A 25136-nucleotide genomic window follows, 5' to 3' on the forward strand; every position below is an offset into this window, starting at 1 on the left:
CTCGCCGTCTAAAAAAACCTCATCTGTGTTTTTTAGATTGGTTCTTTTGCTCTCTCTCATTGGTCCCTTTACTCCTTTGGGAGTTCCCATGGACGTATTGCATGTTCAGCTGGGATTCTTTTCCCTTTTCTCGTTTCCTTCAGCATGGGGCTGCTTTGTCATGTGTCCCTTTGATAATGGAAAGGGATGTGATTGGGTGAGGTGCATGAAAAACCATCTTTTTCCAGTGCAAGTGCTGTACAACTGAGAACAGTTTGTTATTCCAACACCCTCTGTTTTAAAAATAACCCTACATCTCAAATTGCATTGACCAGCACTATTCATGCACACATACCCCTTTTTAAAGCTCTCACTTGGTAAGGCTGAAGTTTATAAACCTGAGTTTGTTTCATAATTCAGGGTTCTGCGTGTCTAGTTCCTGCATTTGTATCACAGAACCCCCCCACTACCACCACACTTGGCATCCCGGATGGTTCCCTGGAGAATACTGGGGCAAATTCAAGGTCTCAGTGTTACTCTTCTAGATTCTCCCGGAAACTGTCTCTATGTACCTTCGAGAGTGCCTACCGCTTCCCAATGATCTCTTCTCTCTTGCTATTCTCCCCAGGAACTATGAAGCTCATGAAACCAGCAAATGGGACTTTCTCAGCAATAGTGTAACTCATTTGTAACTCATTGCTGGGGAGATGAGAATGACCCACCCATCCCACAGCCTTCAGATCTCAGTGTGAAACGCCCTTCTGTGACTTTGCCTTCCCACCACTGCAACTAAAATCAGCAAAAGAGGTGAAGGCCAGCGTAAAGAGCAAAGACAAAGGTCACTGACCTAGTGTGAGTTTGATTTGTTTTGGGAGGTGCTCAGATACCATGGTGATAAACACTGTTCCAAGAACCTAGCTAACTAGTTGCTAAACAAACAACTTTATTCTCCAGGGTTGTTAGTCTGGCACCTTTTCTGCACGCTGAATTCACACAACACGACTTTTAAAAATAAAAGACTCAGCTCTCCAAGCCTGTGCCTAAAACCTCATCTTTGCATAAAAATGTATAAATATTCTATTGCATCAATCTGCTCCACTTTCACTTTGTGCAGACATGATGGTGTATAATTTCAAAGTGCTGGGCAAACATTAGTGCCTGGAACCCGCATTAATAAGGGGGCTAGAAGCACCAAGGGAGAATGCTCACAGCACTCTGGGATGGCATTTTATAGAGGGACAAGTGGAGATTTTTAGGTGCGCTAGGACTAAAATGGAGGCCAGCTAGTGGAGCTGTGGCAGGGCCAGGACTAACACGCAATATCTTCTTGTTTTAAGATCAACTCACTTGCTCCGAAGTCACTTTACCATTTTGAATATCCTCCCCATAGGTCCATTTATCACCCCGTTATTTTGCTACTGCTTTATTTGCACCCTACTTGTCCATGTTGTTAGCATGTGAATTCTTTAGCTCAGGGATTCCCTCTTCTCCTCTTCTGATGATGATTCCTTCCAATACTAATTCCCTGCACGTTTTCATGCTACAGAAATAGTAATATCAGTGGGTGAGTTCCTGCCAGGTGCTCAGTTGAGAGAATGAAAACTTAAATTGGCTCAAGTTCCCCTTTCTTCTCCCTCCACCCTTCCTCCCCACGTTTATATTTTGTTTTCTCTGCATTGAGGCCAATTACTTTTATTAACTTTTCTTGCAGCACATTATCAGGTCCCTGGCTGGGAGATTTGGAGATAGCGGAAGAGACTTTCGCTTAGAGCCGCTGTTGCAAGGGTGAATACCAACAGCTGAGTTAGTGGAGAAGTCCCTCGCCAATGTTTATTAATGTCTGAAAAAAAGCAAAATGAAGTCGGACCCATGCTTCACTCGCAGCATGGCGGGTAACACATGTAAATAGTAAATTAGCAAAAAGCCCCTTAAGATGCAGCAGATAGAAAATAAAGCTTAGTGATTTCAAGAGCTTTAGAAAAGGGCTGTAGCTCTGCTTTTTGACTTAAATGGATGATGGGTCTAATTCCTCACTGTCTTGCACTGCACATTGGCATTTACACCTGTGACAAGTGGGCATAAAGAGGCTGTAAAACATTTCAAACTTGCTTTGGATCCAATCTGACACCCACTGGTGTCTTTCTGTTGACCTCACAGAGCTTTAGATCAGGCTTTTGTGTGTTCTGCTGTTTCTTCAGCATACATGAATTTTTCTTGCTAATTAATATAAAAAACATTTAATATGTTGGGCTGGTGGAAATGTACAGTAACTTGACCTTCAAAAAAGTTCTAAAAATTATTTTGTTTTAAAAAGAACTAGATTAATTCCTGGAGGATAGGTCCATCAATGGGCTATTAACCAGAATAAGCAGGGATTGTGTCCCTAGTCTCTGTTTGCCAGAAGCTGGGAATGGCCGATGAGATGGATCACTTGATGATTACCTGTTCTGTTCATTCCTTCTGGGGCACCTGGCATTCGCCACTGTTGGAAGACAGGATACTGGGCTAGATACTGACCTTTGGTCTGATCCAGTATGACCATTCTTATGTTCTTATGACCATTGGGCAGCTTGTGTCAAATATAATAATTTAAAGAAATGTTTTCACCAAAGAATAATTATAAAATAAACTTGAATAATCTCATAAACTTCAAAGAGTGCAGCAAACATGCCTTTCCATGAGGTGTGTGTCTTTGCTTCAGGAATGCAATGTTATTCAGTGGAACTCACAGAGCAGGGTGGGATTATAAGGTTCAATAACTGTACAGCCAAACCTCAGATGTCCAAAACTCTCATTTGTCCCTTGTTGCTTGGTGAATACAATGGAAATTCCCCACTAATCCCAAATCTTTTACCCAGATTAATCCATTGCCCTGGCGTGTAATCCATTATATCTGAGTTTAGACTGTACCAATTTTTCTCATGACTCTGTAGTGATTCCTTGTTCTCTTGTTTGGCACATGGTTTCTCCCTAGAAAATTACCCCTGTGTTCCTCAGGATATTGTTCGGAAGGGACACACAATGAGATGTGTTTCTCTGGCAGGTGTGAAATGTCATTTGTATCCAAACATAACATGTTGATACCATTTGGCAGTTCACAGTTATTCAATGGCAACTGATATTGTCCCTCAGCATAAGGCAGCATCCCCCATTTTAGATCCAAAATGCAGCTCACGCTACTCAATCCCAACTTCTTATAACAAGTATACGAAGTAACACTTAGCACTATCCAGCTTCAAAGTACTCAACAAATATTAACTCAGTTCAGAAAAACCCTGTACTACTATTACTGCTGCTTTACAGAGGGGGGAAATGGAGATGTAATGGTAACAGCCTGTTTCACACTGCTGAGGAACTCCAATTTTACTCTGGTGTAACTCAGCTGAATCAGGCTCTTAGGCCCAGATCCTCAAAGATAGGTGTTATCTCTAGGTTAGATTAATCTAGAGATAGAAGCTGGGGCTGTCAAAGCCGTGGTTAGACACCAGGACTTCCTGGCACCTTGAGCTTCATGCTCAGACCACTAGACCCTGTCAGAAATGCTGAAGCAAGCAATTGAAATAACAGAGACTGGCTGAAAATGTTTCTGCACAAGATATTTTTGTCAAAATAATCAGCTGTTTTGGAAAATGAAATATTGCATACAAATGTTTTTGACATGTTTTCTTTCAAAAAATGTTAACAAATAGTTAAAAAAAATCAATTTATCCTCTCTTGAAAATAGTAATAAATTCCTCGTTTTGGTTTTTTATGCTCCTGGCCCTCTTCCAGGACCATTATTAATGGTCTTACATTAGTAAATGAGAGAAAGTAACATTCTCTTCCCCGCCTTTTTTTCTCTCTCTCTTTTTTTACTTTTTTCAGACTTGTCCAATGGAAAAAAGGGAGAGAGAGGGTCCTCCCCCCCTTCCAATTTCTCTCACTTTTGGACTCTCACACCCCATATTTTCTGATTGGAAAAAGGAGGAAAGGGAACCCCCTCCCAAAAATTCTAAATGAATTTTAAAATTTGGAAAAAAAAGACAAAATTTCAAATGAAACAAAACTTGCTCATTTTCTTTCAAAACATTTCATGCAAAAACACAAATTGTTGAGCAGCTTGGATAATGGTCCCTATTCATCGCTCCTTGAAATCTGCCTTTCATGGAAATCGGTGGGAAAGGGTGCCACTAAATAAGGCACGTTATTTATGCCTTACATTTGACTCCCACATGGTTCCCAATGTGCTTCAGATTAAGGCTTTGCCCCTTATTTTTGATGTGGCAAATTGAGGAACATGGATGTCCCCATTTTGCAGAAGAATAGAATTAGCTGTCACATTAAAGATGAGGCTCCAGGTTCTGAAGTCAGCAGCCCATTTCCATGCTTTGTGTCAGAAGCAGATCTTAATGTACCAATGCAATGCTGTGGTGATCTGTTAAGCCATTATTCTGCATTGGTCACAGAACAGAGCATCCCTGCCCTTTGGGAAGCACTGGCAGTTATGATGCAGTACAATGAATAACTTTGACATCATACAGTTGGCTTCTGTGTGGTTGTTCCACACACTGTTCTGAGCAAAACAGCTCACGTTTTCTTTCAAACACGCATAAATAACAGCTGTGCAGTTTTTTAACGTATGAGATTCGCTCAGCTTTGATTATAATGTCCATGCCTCCTTGGCAGTTCCCTTAGAGGGTTCTTGCTTAAAAATACTTTTACAAAACAGAAGAATCAAGTGGCCTGTTCCAACAAAACACAACAGGAATAGACACAAATGTGAAGCTATGTACAGGAAGTATCACTCAGTTACAGTGAAGCAGATACCTGTATGGTTCATCCCCCAAAACCACTGTCCTGAAAACAGAAATCGTACCTCAGTGGGGGATCACATCTCTTTATTAAAAGAAAACATTGTCCCTGCAGGTCAGTACTTGCTTGGCTTTGCCATTAGCATTCCAATACTACAGGAGTCATAGGACTTATAATTATCAGAGGGGTCGCCGTGTTAGTCTGTAGCTACAAAAACAACATGGAGTCTGGTGGTACCTTAAAGACTAGCAGATTTATTTGGGCATAAGCTTTTGTGGGTAATAAACCACTTCTTCAGATGCATCTGAAGACGTGGTTTTTTACCCATGAAAGCTCACGCACAAATAAATCTGTTAGTCTTTAAGGTGTCACCAGACTCCTCATAGGACTTTTAATTATGACAGGTGCTTAGATAGGCAGAACAAAATAATTTGTAGAGCTTTAGGGGGTACATTTGTAATGTTGATTTTATCCTTAAACCTCTTTTATTGTAATACTACTAAAGATACAGCACTTCCAATGGGAGGATCTCCAAATTATGTACAAACATCAGCCCCACACCACCCCGGTGAGATAGGGAAGCAATATTCTCATTGTACAGATGGGGAAACTGACTCACAGAGAAGCTGTAAGTCCCAGAGTGAGTCTGTGGCCAAGCCAGTAATGCGACCTAGATTTCCCAACTCCAGTCCTGTGCTTTAACTACTAGAATATGCACCTTCTCATTAAACCACCTCGTGCTCTCTCACTTTCCCTCAGCTGTATTTGCAGACTGCATTCCTAAATTGCCGATAACTTCTCCCAGCATTAGACGGATTGAGGGTACAAATTGAGTAACCCAAGTTGCTGGTCTTCATGCTTTTTAAAAAAAAACAACCCAACAAACAATAATTGTATTGAACTTCCCTTTGGTTCAATAACCTGGTTTTAACTAAGGACACTTTTGTCTTCATATTCCACCATCCTGACACTTAAAAAAAAATGTATCAATTCTTTTATAGCACTTTCCGGTATTGTGTTAGCAGTGAGCCTAGATGACGGCATTTAGTGCTCTGGTTCTGCATCCATACAAGACTCCCACGGATTCTGTGGGAAGCGAGGCAAGGAGATTAGCAGAAGAGCGATCCCACAGATGAAGAGCAGGACAAACGAGGCACAGGCACAGGCAAAAGACCATGAATAATAGTATTCTATCCAGATGGTCTCCTTGCTGTCAATCATCCTTTTCACAGACTGTCTCATGACTTCAACAGAGATGATCATGCACAGGCCTGGAGAAATAAGAGAGGGGTGAGCTGGAGAGCAGGGGTTTCAATCTTTATTGCTTTCATTCTTACCTGATCTCTCTGCCTGCCTTTCTGGTTACCAGGGGAGGCCCCAGGCACCAGCATGCCAAGCGTGTGCTTGGGGCGGCAAGCCACGGGGCGTGCTCTGCTGGTTGCCTCGAGGGTGGCAGGTAGGTTGCCTTCGGTGGCATTCCTGTGGAGGGTCCACTGGTCCCGCGGCTTTAATGGATCTCCTGCAGGCATGCCGTTGAATCCGCAGGACCGGGGACCTCCCCCAGGCAAGCCGCCGAAGGCAACATGCCTGCCATGCTTGGGGCGAAAAATACCTAGAGCCGCCCCTACTGGTTACAAGACTATGCAGTGAGGTTCATAGATGATTCACAGGTTTTAAGGGTCAATAGGATCACCTAATTGAACCTCTTGCATAACAGGCCATAGAACTTCACCCAATGATTCCTGTGTCATTCCCACTGACGTTTTGTTAAACTACAGTGTGTCTTTTAGAAAGATCTCCACTCTGGACTGAAGAACTCCAAGGGACAGAGAACTTACCACATCCATCGGGACACAGATCTAAGGGTTAATTAATCCTCACTGTAAAAATTTGCACTTCCACTTTGAATTTTTCTAACTTCGAAGGCCAGTCACTGTGGCTCTTGTTATGCCGTTGTCTCCTAGACTAAGAGCTTTGGAGTATGACATATCTGCTCCCCATTTAGATATGGACTGTACTCAAGTCACCTTTTGAGCTGTAAGGCACAAGAAGTGCCATGCAACAGGGACCAATAGTCTTGCCAGTTTGGCACCCAAATTCAGACAATGATTTATATCTGAGCTTGAAATAACATTTTATATTTAGGCAGCTTTGAAAATCTCAGCCTCATTCTTAAGGAGAAACAAAAAGTCCTTTGGGCGGGTGTTGGTTAAGGCTAGACGTGGCTGGGAATGATCGAAGACACAAAGTACTTCATGAAGCTGTGAATGTAAAATAGGGCTTCTTGAAAAGTGAAGAAAACACTGTATAATTCACTCTTTCTGCTATGCATTTCAACAGCAGGCAAACCAGTGGAATTAAAACCAGGCATTTGGTCCCCAAAGCATTCTTTGGGAATTGTCTGTTATAAAGCCTGTATCACTGTACTACCTAAGTACCATCATGGTATTTAACAGGCAAGAGGGGTGTGGGTTGAAAAGACAGTATTGGTCACAGTGAAAATTCAGCCATCATGTTTTTTTGAGATGTCTTCATAATCCGAGGCTTGACTCAGATGACCTTTGATTCGTGCCTTGTGTGACACTGGTGCCAGCTCAAGCCAATGCCTCCAAGCCTCAGCTGAACGCTGACAAATGCAGAGCTGGAAACTAGTCTGGCTCACCTGTGCGTTTGTTTTTCTAAAATAGATGTGAAGTTTGTAAGAATGTGTTTAGTGTTTAGACTTTATGAAATGCTATTAGGATACTGCATGTAGTAATCTCACTTAGAACATCTGTCCCCCATGTTAGAAGTGAGGTCTGTAACTGGGCAACGCACCAGAAACAAGCATTAACTAATGTAAAATGCTGGCTTTCTACAAAAGGTGTTGGGTCCTGTCTATGAGGAGACCCATTGAAACCAAATGAGTCATTGTGAAACATCAGAGGACAAAAGACTTTGTTGATTGCTTCTTCCACATCCATGAAGCAGAGACATGCATGGGGATTCATTCCATCAGCTTGAACTCTGGGGGAAGGGAATTAAAATCCCTGACAGGGAGAAACTTTAGCTTTATGCTGATTAGACTCTGAGGGTCAAGAATTACTAAGCATAAGCAAAAGATCCTCAGTGCTTGGCCTGAATTAACCCTAAGGATACTGAGCTTGCTTATTATAGAAGCGCCTGTTACCTTTTGGAACCTAAGCCTAAACTTTATTTGTGTGTGTGTGTTTTAATTGCTTTAACCTTGTCAATAACTCTCATTTCTTTTTCTTAATTAATCAGTCTTTGATTCACTTATTATAGGATTGGCTACAAGCATTATCTTTGGTGTAAGATTTAGACTTTAATTATCTGGGATAAGTGACTGGTCCTTTGGGACTGGGAGTAAGCTGAATATTGTTGTGATTGTTGGGGTCAGGGCCCATCTGTCACAGAGTCAGGTTGGAGTATCCAAGGTGTGCCCTGCTTCCTAAGGCTCTGCCCTGAGATTGGTACTCTCACTCCTGAGCCACTCCAGACAGCTTGACACTGGGGTAGTCTTGGCAGGATTCACATGCCACAGGTCAACTGGATTTATAGATCATAATCAGGATCTATTAAAAGTTTAAAACTGATATCGAGAGTTTGAAAGGTTGAAGATTAGACACAACGAGCGAACCACAGTCAGATGATGGGCTTTACAGAACGGACCTTGAAAAGTTATGTAAGGAGAGGGGAAGATCCCATAAAACGAAAACTTCATTTCAGGAGCTGAGACTTTTACTCATAAATACTGGCCTGAGCACCTTTCTGCTTGGGTTGCCAAAGGGCAAAACATGCCATTGGAATTGGTCCAATTGCTGTACCACGCAGCCCAGGAAGAACATGAGCTCCAGAGACTAATGGTGGAATTGTGGATCAGGGAGACCGAAAAAAACCCAAAAAAACCCTGAGGAGTTTGAGTTGAGAGCCCACCAAAGACTCATGGGACAATTAGCTGCAGTCAAAGCCAATGAGGCAGCTGAAGAGAGGCATCAAGGACATAAAGGAGGTTTTGTCTAAAGACCCGGTTTTAGTCAGCCCTGATTTCAGCGAACCCTTTGTGCTGAATACTGATGCTTCTAACACTGGGCTAGGGCAGTGCTAATGGAGGATGGGGTGGGAGACAAGAGTCCCCTCCCCCATTGCCTCCTGGAGTAAAACAGTGACCCCCTCTGTCATCAAGCAGGAATGCTGTGACAGTTTGGGCGGTTAAGCAGCTTAACCCTTATTTATATAATAAACAAATGTAAGGTTTTAATAGACTGCCCGTTAATATGGTTGCACTGAGATAAATGGACCAATCACACACTGCAGGAGTATGGCATGGAAATAATCCACTTCAAGGGAAAAGAAAATGTAGTGCAAATGCCTTATCAAAGCACAGGGGAATCAAGCAGCATATTCAGGATCATCAGTGACACCCCTTCCTATATCAGCTTTGCGCTGAAGATGTGACACTGGTGGTCAATGTCTCCTGGACAGATATATGTCCCTAGAATCTCCCACATATCCCTTCTATACAGCAGGGTCTAACACTGAATATTTTAGAAATGTCCATTTTTTACAGGTGATTCTACAGATACACTCACACAGTATAGCCTCCCAGAGCTGACTCTTGTTTGTCAGGCAAATTTTCAGAGCTCAGTAGCGTAAGTTCAGTTTATGGAATGATCTGTCTTTCCACTGCAAGGAGATGAATGCAGCCTTCATGGCATCCCCCTCTCTAGCACGCTCATTGCCCCAAGATCTAAGTGCATTAGTCTCTTTTAAGGCTCACCAAATGGCCTACCTGCAAAGGTGTAGAACATCGAAGCTGGCTTCAGGAGATAATCCATCTTTTTCCTAAAGGATAAGAGGATGCAGATTGTTCCAATGATCGCAAAGCCCACACTGAAGATGGCAATGGCTGCAGCTGAAATGCTGTACTCTGTCGAGGCAAAACAGAGGGAGAGACTGATGAATGTGTGTGACTTCCTGTATTCTCCTACCCGCCACAGCGCCTCTGCAATGGGATCAGTTCAGCAAAGGAAAGAAACAAGTTAAAATAGAAACAGCTGCTCTTTCCTTGCTGCAGATAAGTGGCCCAAGAGAACTAGGTATTTCTAGCACGGAAAAAGTGTGGTGAGCTATGGGTCTTGGTCATGCCCCTGGTGAAGTCAGTGGGAGCAAAAGTAAGACCCAACAGGATAAGGACAAAGACGCTTTCTAAATGCCCCATGTTGAAAAAAGCAAATGACACACACAGTGACATGATAGAAACTCTGGGCCTGGTCCTCACTTGACTAGGCCGCACCCTCACAAGCAGTTACATTGTCTTCCCTGGGCCCAATGGGACTACAAGCGGGTCAGAAGTTTGCAGGATCAGGTCACCTTCTGTTTGTAGTCACAATTCCCACCCAGTACTATGATGAAATAAATGAGCATAAGAATATGTTGCCGTAATTATTATTTCTTTGTATTGCAGTAGCGCTGACCAACCCCAGGCCTGGGCCCAGACCCCACTGTGCTAGTAGCTGTGCAAACACATTTTGCCTCGCAAATGAGCACACGAGACCTCATGTTTTGTTTCAAGATTTGCCATCACTTCCTAAAACCGTCCCCTGCAAATGTTTAAACAGAGTTGGCTTGGAGGTAGACTCTGGAGGACAAGAGCCCAGAAGTAGCTTAATATAGGGCAATAAATTGTCATGACCAACTTTTTAGTTTATTAGATTTCCTCCCATACAGGTTTTATCAGACAGGGTAGAGATTTGGTCTTAAATCTTGAGAAGTGTTTCACTCTATTATTCTATTTAGACTTTCCTTAAAAAGAAAAAAAAAAGAAAAGGGCAAATAGAAAGCAATGCTATTTTTATTAGACATGTTTATTATAGTAGCTCCTATAGGCTCCACCTGTCATCAGGGCCACATAGTGTTAGGCAATGTACAAACATATATTAAGAGACAGTTTTCTGCCCCAGAGGTTCAACAGCTAAATAGGCAAGACAGGCAAATGGGAAACAGGTGTGTGTGTGTGTGTGTGTGTGTGTGTGTGTGTGTGTGTGTGTGTGTGTGTGAAATGACTTACCCAGGATCACACAGCAACATCCTCTCCTCATCCTGCAAAACAAAGTTTTCCAGCTCTGTGAAAATCTAGCTTCTCAAGAGCGTGGGAATAAACTCGCTCCAAAGGTGTTCCAGCCAGCCAAGTTCAGCTATGTGTAAGATGATTCACCCAGCCAAAACACAATTCAGTATCTGAAGGGGGGTGGGGGGAGTTGCCAGTTGAATAATTCAGATCTTCACTTACATATTGCATTAGTTTTCAGATGTGTTTAATATTTAACATGTGTAGCCAGGCGTGAAACATAGCACTGCTTGGTGCTATTTGCCTTCCATGATATTTTTTAAAATTGTCTTCTAAGCAAAATCATGAAGAATCTTTCTGCCTCTTGCTAACTGGCTTCCATAGAAATGTAGCTATTTTTGTAGTAGGCCAAAGCATCTTGCTCTTTGTTCTCGTCGCTTTTTCATACTTCTTTTTCTATTGGCGTTTTCTTAAAAAAAAAATTCTCTGTGTTATCTGCTCTGTGTTTGAACTGCCTGAAAGAGTTAGCTGCAATTTAGGAACCTTTTGTGGTGGTTTAGGCTTTTTCCTTCTTGTCAAAGAAAAGATGTTTTTCACAGCTTTCTTCTGAAGTGACTAATAACGTAGTAGAGACATTTTTCAGATCAGATGGATGGATATAATAGCATGTAAATGGCCAACAAAAGCAGGTAGTTCAGATATTTGTTCTTTATTCCACTCTGAGTATCATTTAAAATTCACAATCTTCCCGGTGTCTGGGGGAAATTGCATCTTTAGAAAAAATGTGCTGCAGGGTTTTCCATCATGTTTATTTACAGCGGAAGCAAAGCAGACGGTTTAATATGTGAAATGCAACCATCATCTGGTTTACTCCACACTGAAATATGTTGTATAGCAAAATGTAAGGAGATCTGTCCTTAATAAGAGAGCCAAGCACTTCAAACTAAAGCTAAAAATATGGTTTTAGTAAGGACTGATTAGAAAGGGTCTAAATTGTCTGTGAGATGCAGATAGTTTTCTGCATGCAAGCAAAGAGAACACTATCTGGTCAGATTTCAGAGGTGGATATCTTTGCTGGAAGTCTGTGTCCTATATCTTTCTTTCTTTCTTTGAGTGCCTGTCACATTGTAGCAATAGCAAAGACCCCACTGGACTACATGGAGCCTCGGGTACCTCTCCCTCATTGGAGTCAAAACTCTTCTTGGGGTTGGAATTTTGTTTATTTCTTTATTTAGATTTTATGAACATCCTTTGGTGTTGCTGTTGTTTAGAGATAGGAGGGAGTGTCAGTGTTCTGAGTACCATACATGCGGTGGAAAGGCTTTGGGGGTTTCCAAATTGGCCCTTAGATGTATAATGCCAGTTTCATGTGCCTAAGGAACAATTTGAGCAGAAACCAAGGATGGGAGATAGAAACCATGAGAAAGGACTGCTGTTTGAAAATCTGGACCAGGAATCTGGTGCCTGGTCCAGAGCATCGATTAATGGGATAAGAAGCCATCTCAGTGCCCACTGCCTGTTCTAACTCCCTGTACAATCAATAGGTGTTTCCCCATTGACTTCAATGGCACCAGGATTGGGCCCTAAATCTGGTGAAACCCTTCACATTAGTTCCTATGTACGCCTAGTTCATGTCATGCCAGTAAAGAGTTCGTCCAAGCAAATTCTTACCTTTTTGGGTGGTTCTTTCAAATATCTCTGTGCTCTGTCCTGGAGAGAAGTGTTTGAAGTAGGAACAGTTACGATCTGAACAAGAACAAAGGAGAATATCAGTCACTAAGTATAACTGAGTTCAAGAAACCAACATTAGGGAAATAAAATTTTCTTTTACATTAGTGGAACTGAAAAATTCAAATGGTTTTGGGTAGAGATTAATAGGACCTTAATCCCGAACTAGCTGCAGATGTGTCCAGTATGCAGTTCATCTAAGAACAAACCAGGCAATGAGAGGCTTTAAACAGGGATTTATGTCCTGATCCAGCAAAGTACTTAAACGTGCTTCATGTGGCTTCAATGGGCCTTGAGCCTATGCTCCGTTTTTAGAGAATACTTCTCATCCATGCCAGTCAAAAAAACCCTTAACAACACAAACTCATTGCCTGGAAACGTCCTGCTAGTGGTTTCAAATTCACTTGACCTCTCCGCAAGCAGCTAATATAAAATAATAGAATATTAATCGACATGCAAGTCCCCATCGGTTTCTCAGATCAGTCCTAATGCCACTTAGTGTAGCCTCGGAACGTTCTGCGGCGTATTCCACACAAGGAATTGTGGCAAGAATCAAGAAAAGGGAATGGAACTTGGATTTCCTGAAACCTGGTAGCCAAGTGCATGAAGAGGTGCTAAGCTTTAGCCAGTCTGTGGTCTGATCTGTGTACGTTATGTTTACTATGCATGGCAAGCCCTGCTGGCAAAGTGTCCTCCAAGGTACTTGGGAAAGGACTAGGGTTGCCAACTTTGGTTGGCTGAATTCCTGGAGGTTCCATCACATGACATTATCTTTAATTAAAGATTAATTTTTAATTCCTGGAGACTCCAGGACCATCCTGGAAGGTTGACAATCCTAGAGAGGACATGCTTTTTAGTTCACCAGGGATGAATTCTCTTCTCACACCAAGATGAATGTCTAGTGACTTCGCTGACTTCCCTGGGGTTGCACATGTGTAGAGGACAGGAGAAATTGGCATAGAGTGTTTTATGTCTGAGCAGGTGAATGGATGCTGCCCGAAAGGCAGCCAGCTACGTCCGCAGAGATAGAGCAATCGCAAGGCTGTTGTTGGGCATGGTTCCCAAAGAAAGCGTGGCCCATGGAGTCAATCTTTCTGTTTTAAGAAGGAATTACAGAAAACCCTTTCCTTCTATCAGCAGCCAGTGCAGATCCCTGCCTCCTCACTGTCCCATGCTGGGGCATTTCCTGAGACTGGCACCCCTGGCTGGCTTTGTATGTTCCTCTCCTCTCCTCTCTGCCATTGCCAACCCACATGGCCAGCTCACCCCCTCCAGAATGTCATCCCTCCTTCTTTCCCTGCTTAATGTTCTCTCCACCAAGCCAGGGAGCTGCCTGGGATGTTACACCTCTCTGAGGAGCTGCTAAAATCGGAGGGGGTTCCCTCCCTCTGCCCAGCTTGGGTCAGAAGAGTCCCCCCACCCCAGCTTCCCCTCTGAGTTGGCTGGGAGTGTAAGAGCTCCCTCTCCTGCTTCAGACTCTTTGCCACTGGTGTTGATGGGTTTAGCTGCCTTCTTGCCATTCCTGGCAGTTAAGACAAGTAGCGGGACTAGAGGGAAGCATTCTCTGCCTCGGTAGTATCTGGAATCGATGAGGTTTTGCAGCCTGGAATCCTTTTACAGTTCAGTGAAGCTTCACTGTCTATTGAAACGCAATGAAGCCAGTGAAGTTTTCATAGAACAGAGCAGGGTCCCACTGTCCTGGGCTTACCTGGGCTATTCTACTGGTGTCACAGACAGCTATTCTGTGGTGCGACACTTGTGAACAAAGATTGGGGGCTCAGGATGGAAAGCATCTCTTTGTGCGTACAAAAACCAATGTTTTCAGCCTCTGGAGTGAGTGCGAGGAGAAGGGTCTGTTGGGATGATGCCCATTGACATTAAGCTTTGCCAGCTGTACCATTTGGAGGGTGTTTAGCATTTATTTATAACTCATTTAAGTGAGGTCTTGACAAGTACATATAGCTGAAAGAACAGCCCCTTGACAAGAATTTGGATGGCAGTTGTGTAATCAAGATCCTGCAGACATAGCCAACAGGACTGCAAAGTGTCTAATTGTGCTTTGCTAATGACCAGCCAGATACTTCGAAGAGACTATGGTCAACCCTGTCTTTACAGACTGTATTAAAAATCTCACATTTACTGCACCATGACGTTATATTTGCCATAGTAAAACTGGGGAATACTGCCAAGACGGATCACAAGTGGTCATAATTTGTAGAACAAATAATGGAGGATGGAGGAAGTTGGAAAGAAAAGACTATAAAGTCAGTGGGTTGTGAGACCACTCATCTCACTGCAGCACCTTCAAAATTTCAGCCAATGGTAGCCAGACACGACTGAGGCAGTGCAAACCCCTAGTGTAGATGCACAAAGCCATTAGTGCAGTGTGAATCCCGGGTAAGCATCTCTGATGCAGTTTATGGCTTTAGCTGTCTACACGAGGGTTTTGTTCTGGAGCCACTACATTAGAGTCCCGGCATGACTGCCTTCAGCCAGAGCAACCCCCCAGTATAGACAAACCTTTGTAAAGTGCTGTGTATATTTAAAGAGCTAATTTTAATGGTAATAAGATGCCATAATATTGCACTTTATCAACCCAGTTCTTTTCATGTCTCCTACAGCATAAATGGCATATTCTGGAGTTGCTGTTACAAGGACGGTATTTATTTGCTTTCCAATAGCAGATCAGACAGTTACAGAGCAGCATGCATAACCCACTAATGAGCATGGGCTCATTAGCTGAAGTTTCCTCTGTGAGGTAGTTATTTTATTATATTTTTTTATAAACTGATATTTATTCTGTCCCTCCGCTTCTGCTCATTTACTTGCTTTTTATCACTGGAAAAGATTTGAGCAAACATGTCTCAACTCAAACACTAGTGACTGTGTTTTGTGTTTAAGCTGCTGCATACTGAAAGGCTAAAACTGCAAGTGATGCACACAAGAGAACAAAGTGTCTCCAAGCCCTCAGGACTGGGGTGGCTAGCGTGAGCGTATGGTGGTTGAGAATATGTATCAATGCTGCTCCATGCTGGGGAGATGGAGACTAGTGTTAGGATCCTTTGATCCCTGTGACAGAGGGCAGAGGAAGCCAAGACGAAATGGAGATGCTTAGTCTTTAAGACATTGGTTTTGCTTTTAACTAGTCTCCAGAAAAGGTGTTGGCAGTAGAGAAACCTGGTTTGTGCTGATTAATGCAAAGCCAGGATCCAAAAATGAACCATCCATGAACTAATCAGGGGCAAGGGCCACAGCTTTGCATGTATCACAGGAAATTGGCTGGATGTCACTGCCGCGCTGGTTTTGGAGCAGTTTGTTCAGCTAGCATGAAGCTAAGACGGATCAGCAGGGAGATGCTGTTTGCACATGAAATGCAGCAGGAGATCTCCCACTGCAACACTAGATCTGGTACATGGGCTTATTCTCTCAGGGTATGTCTACACTGGAGCTGGAGGTGTAATTTCCAGCTCATGCAGAAATACCCACAATAGCTCTCACAAAGTTAGTGCACTAAAAATAGTGGCATAAGCCCGGCTGCCAAGGGGTAGAGAGGACTCGCTGTCTTAAGTACATTCCTGGGTTTCAGAGGGGATTGTAGTCGGGGTGGCTCTCATGCTGCTGTGGTTGGCCTGCTATTTTTAGTGCATTAGTTCAATTGGAACTACTTCAGGTATGTCTAGCCTACCTTCAGCTCCAGCGTAGATGTCCCCTGTTTACACTGCTGCAGCCCCATTGAATACAAGTAGCAAACCTTAAACACAAGTAAACATTCTACCCTGGGAGTATTGAGTTAAATTTGGCGGAATCAATATGCATCAAGGAGTCATGTCTCCCTGGGCATGAGAGGAGGGGTCCTTTTACTAATTTTGCTCAAATTAAAACAACGGGATTGCGCAGCAATTAACTCTCCTGTCATAATAAAAATGCTTCAGCACATCATTTAAACTGCTCTGCTCTAGTCCCAGGAATATCTTTATCAACACAGTCCCCTGTTATTCAATAGAACTGAGCCATTTCCATCCTTTACAGTCCCCGTCATGAATTAAAAAACCTCATTTGTGCCACACTCTATTTACATAATGGGGATTTAAAATGGATTTCACAATAGATGAAAGCTTGGCAGAATCTTTGTTTTTTCTCTTCCTCGTATTGCAGTATCTCTGCTATGAACTTACCCTGGTGAGCTAGTAAAAAAGCTATCAATGAACTGTGAATAGCTTTACTTTAGGAGAGGTTCTCAAACGTATTCATAGCATGGTCCACAACATAACAGAGTCTCTTGTGGACACCTCCCTTCCCATTCATGGTCACCCAGCCCAGCTCCCCTTGCATTCATGATCACTGGACTTAACTCCTCTTCTATTCATGATTTTTCAGGACCTTCTCTGCTGACATTTGTGATTGCCTGGACACCTCCACTATCATTCAGGATCACTGGATTTAACTTCCTTCCCACTCATGATTGCCTAGAACACTTCACTTCCCATTCATAATTGCCCAGCCTACCTCCACTACTGTCCATGACTGCATGCACCACTTCCCCTCTTTTTCACAAACCTCCTGTGGCCACTACAGCAATTGCCTACATGGAAAAGTAAAGTTAGGATAATATTGAATGTATTCCTTGCTTCCTCTATGTAATTTACCATCTGGAAACTAGAAACAGGAGACAGTGTTGTGTTTCCAGCTAGCTTTTCATAGACCACCGTTTGGCTACCAGTGCTTTAAGGGACATGCTCTGTCTCTATTTCTTCAGGTCCCCTAACACTTTTTCTCACCATGCTCCTGACCATGAGAGACAGGGAGAATCACTAGTTTATTTCTGAAGAAGGCAAGAAAATGGCTACATAGAAGTATGAAAATCTCCTTGGGACCCTGGTCCCTTTCCTGTGCTCATGAATAAACCACCCATTTACGGTACAGCCCCACAGAGTTGCTCTTCATGCTCATCGCAGAATCAACATGGGCTTCTGCGTTGTTTGATAGGAATCCAGTGGAAGATGCTGACTGCATTTTACATTGTGGCTGTATTCTGACCTACATGTGGTAGTTTGTGTTTTAGTATCGTGGTAGCCGTGCTTGAGTTGATGCTGAGATCACTTTCCAGCAGACCCCTTACTTTGGATATCCTGCACCCATCATGATCCAGACGACTCCTGTAAACTAAACTGTGTAGGGCCTAGTGAGCCCTGGAATATTCCTGTTTATGTGTCTGTCTAATCTCAGCAAAACCAGCTGAACTAGCCGGGGCAAATGATAGAGAAGCCAACAGTGATTTAGAGCTGCTGGAAGGAATAAGCTGGGTCACTCATGAATCAGGAGGCCCCCTCTCTCCCCTGCAGCCACGTGATGTATTCGTCCCAAATACTGGCCATCCTTGGCTAGTGACCAACAAAACTATGCACCTGTGTACCCGGATATCTCCAACTGCTCTGAATGTGATCCATCAGCACGTTATGTCAATGTCTGGAATGCCTAATCTCCCTGGAAATGCAGGTTTGAATACTGTCAGAGTGACCCTTTGTCCTTCTGAAGTAGATAAATTAAACTCCATGAGATACAGCCTTTCACAGGGGTCCTTCACAACATAGACAGACCAAAACCCTGGCTCACACACTTCCCAACCCTTGGCTCTGAACTCAGTGGCTTGAGCCCATCTCTCCAGCTATCTGAAAGGCAGAAAAATAATCTTTCTTTGCACTTGTGTAGCATCTTCTAGGTGAGGTGAGGCCTGTTATCCTGCTTTTACAGATAAGGAGCTGAGGCACGAGAGGTAGTTCAAGTGACTTGCTCACTTTCAAACAGGAATTTCCTACCAGACCTAGGACTCCTGACTCAATTTCGTAGATTCATCCATTTCGATCATCTACTCCTCCTCCTGCATAACCAGGCTGTGGAATTTCGCCTAGTGACTCCTCATCAAGCCACTCATTTCAGGCTGAGGTACAGTAGACCTGTTAGAAAGCTATCCAATCTGGATTTATAGTCTCCAAGCAGTGGAGGCCCCACCACATCCTTATGTAAGATGTTCCAATGTTTAATTATCCACACTTAAAAATGATTACTTAGGAGTAGTCTGATTTTGTCTAGCCTCAGCTTTGAGCCGCTGGATCTTGTTATTCTCTGTAGCAGTTTCCTGAGCCCTTTCCAATTTGTCAATAACCTGTAAAAGTGTGGCTAAAATGTAAATCTCTCTGCCTTAAACCATAAGACTACAAGTTCGAAGTTGCCCACTGTATTCTATGCAGCGCTAAGCTCAACAAGTAATAAACAACAGAAACAATGCTATCCCACTTCCCCCTGACTAGGGGTGGGTAGATAACTATTAACCAAGTGGTAAATAACGGTCATGTTTCAAATGATGGTGGTAGCATATGATTTTCAGAAAAACATATTTACAGACATACAGGTCAGCTACTCAACATTTGTTTTTTGTTTCACACCCCTTTCTTGACTAATCCAAGTCTGACAAGCTTTGCTGGCATTTCTCCTCAGATGTGTGAAATCATTACAACAAGGAGTGCCATTCTGGAGCAGCGTAGTCTAGCAGAGAGAGTGGAGTACTGAAAGCCAGGACCTCTGAGTTCTTTTCCAAGCTCTGTCATGGACTCTTAGCATGGCTGGTCTTGGGCCAGCCTTTGACCCCTCTGGTGCCTCAGTTTCCCTAATGTAAAAATGGGGATAAGAGAATCTACCTAACAGCAGAGATGCGAGCATTTAATTAGTGGTTGTAAAGGGCTCTTTTAGAACTTCCGATGACACACATGAAAGAATTCCGTGTTATTGAATATAATGGTTTTGAAACTGAATTTCATCAAATCCCAGGAGTATCTGTCAAGCCCTTTAAAAGTATGCCCACCTATCCAATATCTAAAGGTCATCTCTGTTGCTGTCAAGCTGCTCCGCAGAGGCCTTCAGCTCACTGTCTCCATAATTACCCATTTGTTTACTCTGCACTTTAAGAAGCCAGCGCAGAGGGCGCGGATAGCACAGCTATGAGATGTCCAGGCAAGCACATGCTGATGTCTGTCAAAGATATCTAACACTTTTGTGCTGTTTAGATGATGAATCTGTTTTACTGAGACAGCTGGATATTTACGAGTTTTAAATTTATCCAACAATGTGCTGTATTTAATTATTTCTCTCAATCTGTCTGTCTCCCCCTTAAACATAAAGCTTCTGACATGCAGAGAAAATGCTATAGCTGAGGTTACTAGCTATAGTAGAATGTATTTATTATATTAATTAGAAATGGGGCTAAGTGAAACCTCCAAATTTAAATGCCCCCAAATGTGGTAGAAAACCAGATCTGAATTCAAATCTGCATGCCGTGGATCAGCCTCTTTGTCTAATAGTAAATAGTTTAGCCAGATAGATTGAGAATCATCACTATACAATTCCACAGCAAATTTACAAATATATTAACATCTAACTTTAACTTCAACCAGGGGTGGTCATCAAAATGGAATCCTGTTATTCAGGGGAATTTCTGACTAGGAAATAATCCAATTTGCCATTAGCCTCTTGAAATTAGAAAAGTCAGGAAAGGGGTATTAGCACATATTGCGTGAATGCAGCAGACTTTGCAATCAGCAGAAATGTAATACAACTTCTCAGGAATCATGCTAATGTAATGCTCTTCCAGGAAACCAGGGAGGGGTGCAGTCTTCCATCCTTCCTGTTCATTTCAATGTGACTACTCTCAGAACATGTAACTACACAGTATGAAGAAAGGTGTCCAATTAGACTTCTTTCCTCACAGACACAGCACGTTTGCTTTCTGTCACTGTATGAAATTTAAGGAGACCTCATAAGTCACTGATAGATTATTTCTCACTTAATTTACAGCATTTTTGGCACTTGGAGAAATATACCATCGCATGCAGTTCCACACTGCCCTAAGTAAAACTAGTTATGAAGAGTAGCTGTTGAATTACTTAAGATCTTTCAAGAACAAGCGGCTCTGGCATAGCTCTCTGAACTACAAACTCCATCTAGAAACCAGATATTGGCCCCACTCAGTAATCCTCACTCAGGCAAAACGCCCTGTGGATTAAATGGAAGTTTTGCCTGAGTAAGGCCTTGCATAGTCATTGCAGGGTTGTAGATGTCAGCAAAACATCGGTGGGAAAATATCCTTCCTGATTTCTCTCTGTGACTTTTGCCTTCTCCTGTCTGGTCCCCTTGATGCCACCCTCTATCTTTGCTGTACTGAAAGAGCTGAAGAGTAGTGTATTAAATCTGCTTACAGATATATACGGTGGCAGGGCATCATGCATTTAGGATAAGGCCTCGATGAAATGTGACAGTGAGGAGTTTTTTCAGACTAATATGAAAACCAGATCGACGTGTTGAATCTTGTAAGATAAAATGCCATGGAAACAAGAACCATATTGATTTCTGCATGTTTCTTTACTTCCTAAAAAGTGTCACTAAGAATAGCCTGACATTTTCTTCCATGCATTTTCAGGGTGTAAATGGAATGAATGCAAACACGTACCTCCTGTCAGAGTTATCACCCCACAGCTCCTCTCTTTGGTGGCTTTGTCTTGGATGTAAAACTGTTTTGTGCAGAGCCGCCATAGCCCGAAGTGAGCAGCCTCACAGGTGGAATTGTAATGCTCCAGTCTATGGCTCAGCACTGCCCAGTGATCAGTCACCACAGCTGCAAACATTAAGGAGATGCCAACCAAGATAACAGAGAAAGTCAGCCGGATTTTCAGTGCTTTGCCTTCATCCATGGCTGGACTGCACTGGAGTGCGTAGGGCAGACTCTTTTGGGTGATTACTGCCCTGTCGCGTTTGTTTTGCCTACTTGAAGGAATGCTGCAAGTTATTCAAATGGTCTTCAAAGTCTTGGCGTGTCTAAGCGTTTTCAAATGTCAACCGTGTGATGCAAACGTAGAGCAGGTTGTGGGCTGGGATGGACAGCTGGCCGCATGTACAGCTGTTGAGATCTGTCAGGAGACTGGGTGACTAGACTTGTGAGTGAGGATTCTATTAATGCACATAATGAATAAACTAACTGATGCAGCTTGGGTTACAAGCTCATCCCTGCTGGGTTTGTGCAGCAAGTTCCATAAGCCAACTAAGAGCAAAGCTAGTTCAGTGTCATTAATACTCATGGCCACAAGACCACTCAAGACCTGGCCAGGAGCCGTGACTGGTGTAAATGTTAACTTTCCTGTTAGAGTGTAAAAGCATTTGTCTTCGTAATAAAGATGGGTGTGAACCCACTTTTATTCCAAAGAACCCATTATTGGTTCTAACACTATCCTCCTATACACCCTGAAGCTGGGTTTTTTCAAAGGTCCAAACGTCTCAAACATTGGTGGAGTTGGATTTGTCTCTGATTCCAGAACAGAATTTTGTGATTCAGGTTCTTCTCCAGTATGGAAGCACAGTGCCCACTACCTATTCATCACCTAAAATTAACAATCAGCCATGAGTGGCAAGGACAGGAATCTGACCAAGTGTTTTCTTCAGCAGCACTGACACAGGCTGAAAGAGAACCTCTTGACCATTCAGCAAGTGCTGGAGTGGGGAAGGATACAAATCAAATACAATGTCGAGGGGAAAATGCTTTTCCACAGTACAACAGTTTTTCTGTTTTTCTAGGCTCACCTCCCGCATGACCATAACTAAAAGAGCTGGCGTGTGGCCTGCACAGTAGCAGCTGGCATGCTGCTATACATATCTGGTAAATAGGTGGCTGGATCTGGGATTGTCAGCAGGCCAGAAATGCTTGTTTTGTGGTGGTGCCTGAGCCTTGTGCTCTGCTCTGCAGCATCACGCTTTGTCTCCTACCGAGGCAGTTGTGTGGTAGATTTTATTAAGCTTGGTATGGCACTGAAAATGGAGCAGAGAGCAGCAGTCTGCTTCTTGCAGAGAAGGGAAATATAATGAGCCTAGTGAGGCAGAATCCCCACCTCCCACACTGATTTGTTCTTCTGCGGTTGAAACACATCCCTGTCCTAAAACTATAACTGGCGATTATGGTACTTCGCCCTCTGTGATGGGGTATACAAACCCTATACTGGGAAACGCACGTTAATGAGCTAACGTGGGCTCAGGTGGCCCTGCTCCCTCACATCTGTGAGAGATGTCAGAACTGGAGGAAGGAACTTCAGAGGGAGAAACGCAGCTCAGTTGAAGGCAGACCAGGGTGGAGGGCAGACCTTCATTCCTCAGCTCCTGGAAAGAGAGCCAGCAGAAGACAGAAACTCCTCCGATCACCACTGTCCAGAAGAGATGAAGGAAGGGTGGGTGAGCCAGCTGGCCAGCCAGCTAGCTGGATGCTGACTCCCCTCTCTATTTACCTGTGAACACTATTTAGGGCCATAGCGCAACTAGAAATCCTGAAGAAAGCTTTGGGATGATTCATTTGTGTTGTTTCCTCTTTTATTCTGTTTTTTTTCACAACCCTGGATGGGGTGAAGTTTCCAGGGCCGAGTCAGAGGGCTGAGCCTCGGAGGACTTGAACTGGAGTGGGAAAACCACTTTAACATCATAAAGCAGAGGCCTTGCTGGGTGCTGGGGTCCCACCCAGAGTGTGCGGGGGAGAGGAGGGGTCCCAGGGAAAGAGCTCTGGAGTCACCTCAGATAGCAAAATTCCAAAGCGCTGCACAAACACTGTACGTGAATTAAGCTTTGCAGCACTGTGTCTGAGGTAGGTAAGTAGAGTTTGCCAGCATTTCTGGATCAAAAAGTTTTCTTTGTCAAAAAATGACCTTTAAAAACAACAACAATAATAACAACATATTTTTCACAAAAAATTGGTGCAAGTTTTCATTTTTTCACAAATGTTTTTGTAGCATAAAAAATATTTTCAATTTTCAACTAAGAATGCTGAGGGAGAATCTGTACCTAATTTAATCCAGATGGAGCCTCTACTATCAACTGTGGTTCACACTTATTGTACGTCATAGGACCCCCATGCTATGGAAAGGTGCTGGGGGGGGGAAGATGCCAGTGGGAAGATATGGGGCTGTTAGAGAGCCAAGGGAGGCTAGAGGACCCTGGAGACAAGTTGAAGGTCCAGGGTCTCTTTGCAGACAACCCTGACCTCTCAGGGAACCCTTAACCTCTCCATGGATTTTGTGGACAGTCTGAGTTGGGGGGCTTGGAGCCCTCCCCTGTTAGAATAGTCTAGAATAAATCCTTGAGGGCAATCTTTTGGGGTTCCCCATCCATGCATTCCACAATCCAAGGTTCTGCATTGTTTAAGGAAGCTAAGCGGATGAACTTTAACAAAGTTTGGCAAAAGAGTGGTTTGGATTAAAGCACTCACAGTGTGGTATATTCTTAGAGGGCTAGTGAGGATTAGCATCTACAGAGCTGTTCCTTGGGTAGGATGAATCAGGGCGACTGTTCTGGGCCCGGCACTTTGGGGGCTCCCACAGGCCGGTGTGATTGGTTGGCACAATCGATCCTGGAAGAGATGAATCCGTCACTTCCACTCTGGGCCCCGCACTCCCCTAGCAACGACCCTGAGCATCTAGAGTAGCATCCATAAACTTTATCCATCCATGTCCATTCCAAATTGATCTGTTGTTCAGTTTTATTACAGTGGTTCCAGCAATACTTCAATTGTTACGGCTGAGTTAGCAAATCTCTTATCAGCCCTAATTTTGTGGGTTTTAATATTTCAGGTGTTTCAAGTCACACATGGCTAAGATGAGATCTTCAGTTTGCCTGCCTGTAAAATTTAAACCTGTTAAATTAATTGGACCTGGTTCCTTTTTTCTTTCTTTCTTTCTCTCTCTCTCTTTTTAAAATGTCAAATGTATTTAAAGAGACATTGTCAAGAAGTTTGGAGCTGTATCCAAATCAATAGCTGTCCTTCTATTTAACTTCAGTGGTCTTTGGATCAGGCCCTTAGTTCCCAATTTTCAGACTGTGTTTAAAAAAAAAAGACATTTTGCAAGTCCTCACAGGTTAGAAATGTTGACCAGGCATTTTACATGCAAACAGACTTAAGGGGTTTTAAAATTCCTTTGCAGGGCTGGCAACCTAGATGACAAAAAAGCATGAGCTTTGGGCTAGTGCATGAAAATTATCAGTTTAAATTTACTCCAGATGGAAAATGAAACGTGGAGTCTAGTTTCACTAGCCAAGTTGACTCCAGTGCAAAAGTAAAAAACAAGTAAAATGCAAAATACACACACACACACCTGTCTATCTATGTACAGAGAGAGAGAGAGATCTTAAGGCATTAGCAGAAACACAAATCAGGACATTTGCTTAAAACTATTATTTATTTGTATATGTATTGGTCCCTAGTCAGGACTGGGGACCAATTTTCTCCATAAAGAGAAAGGATTGTCCACCATCCTAGGACATGAGAGACCTGAGTTCAAGTCTCAGTTCTGCCATAGATTTCCTGGGTGACCTTGAGCAAGTCACTTAGCTGCTCTGTGCCTCAGTACCTCATCGGTAAAGGGATAATAGCACCGCCCTACCTCACCAGGGTATTGTGAGGATAAATGCATTAAAGATTGTGAGGGGCTCAGATACTAAAGTAATGGGACCTGTAAAGTACCTAAGACAGACAGCTTGTGCTCACCAA

General features: G+C 43.1%; 1 protein-coding gene across 1 annotated transcript; it reads right to left on the bottom strand.

The window, feature by feature from the left end:
* Nucleotides 1–4839: 4839 nt before the first annotated feature.
* CACNG1 (calcium voltage-gated channel auxiliary subunit gamma 1) lies at nt 4840–21482 on the bottom strand. Its single transcript, XM_050920674.1, has 4 exons — nt 21069–21482; nt 12512–12586; nt 9563–9700; nt 4840–6041 (listed from the first exon to the last, which is right to left on the bottom strand). The coding sequence occupies exons 1-4, from the start codon at nt 21307–21309 to the stop codon at nt 5815–5817; spliced, it is 681 nt and encodes a 226-aa protein (XP_050776631.1). The 5' UTR covers nt 21310–21482; the 3' UTR covers nt 4840–5814.
* Nucleotides 21483–25136: the final 3654 nt, after the last annotated feature.

Source organism: Gopherus flavomarginatus, chromosome 12, assembly GCF_025201925.1.
Source record: "Gopherus flavomarginatus isolate rGopFla2 chromosome 12, rGopFla2.mat.asm, whole genome shotgun sequence".
In the NCBI taxonomy this organism is placed as follows: domain Eukaryota; kingdom Metazoa; phylum Chordata; order Testudines; family Testudinidae; genus Gopherus; species Gopherus flavomarginatus.

Bases quoted from the DNA above. Each gene is read 5' to 3' on its own strand.
- CACNG1 (XM_050920674.1), bottom strand. From the start codon at position 21,309: ATGGATGAAGGCAAAGCACTGAAAATCCGGCTGACTTTCTCTGTTATC. The intron at 9,701-12,511 runs GTAAGAATTTGC...TTGCCTCGACAG, and splicing joins TGAAAGAACCACCCAAAAAG to AGTACAGCATTTCAGCTGCA. The intron at 6,042-9,562 runs GTAGGCCATTTG...TTATTTCTCCAG, and splicing joins GATGTTCTACACCTTTGCAG to GCCTGTGCATGATCATCTCT.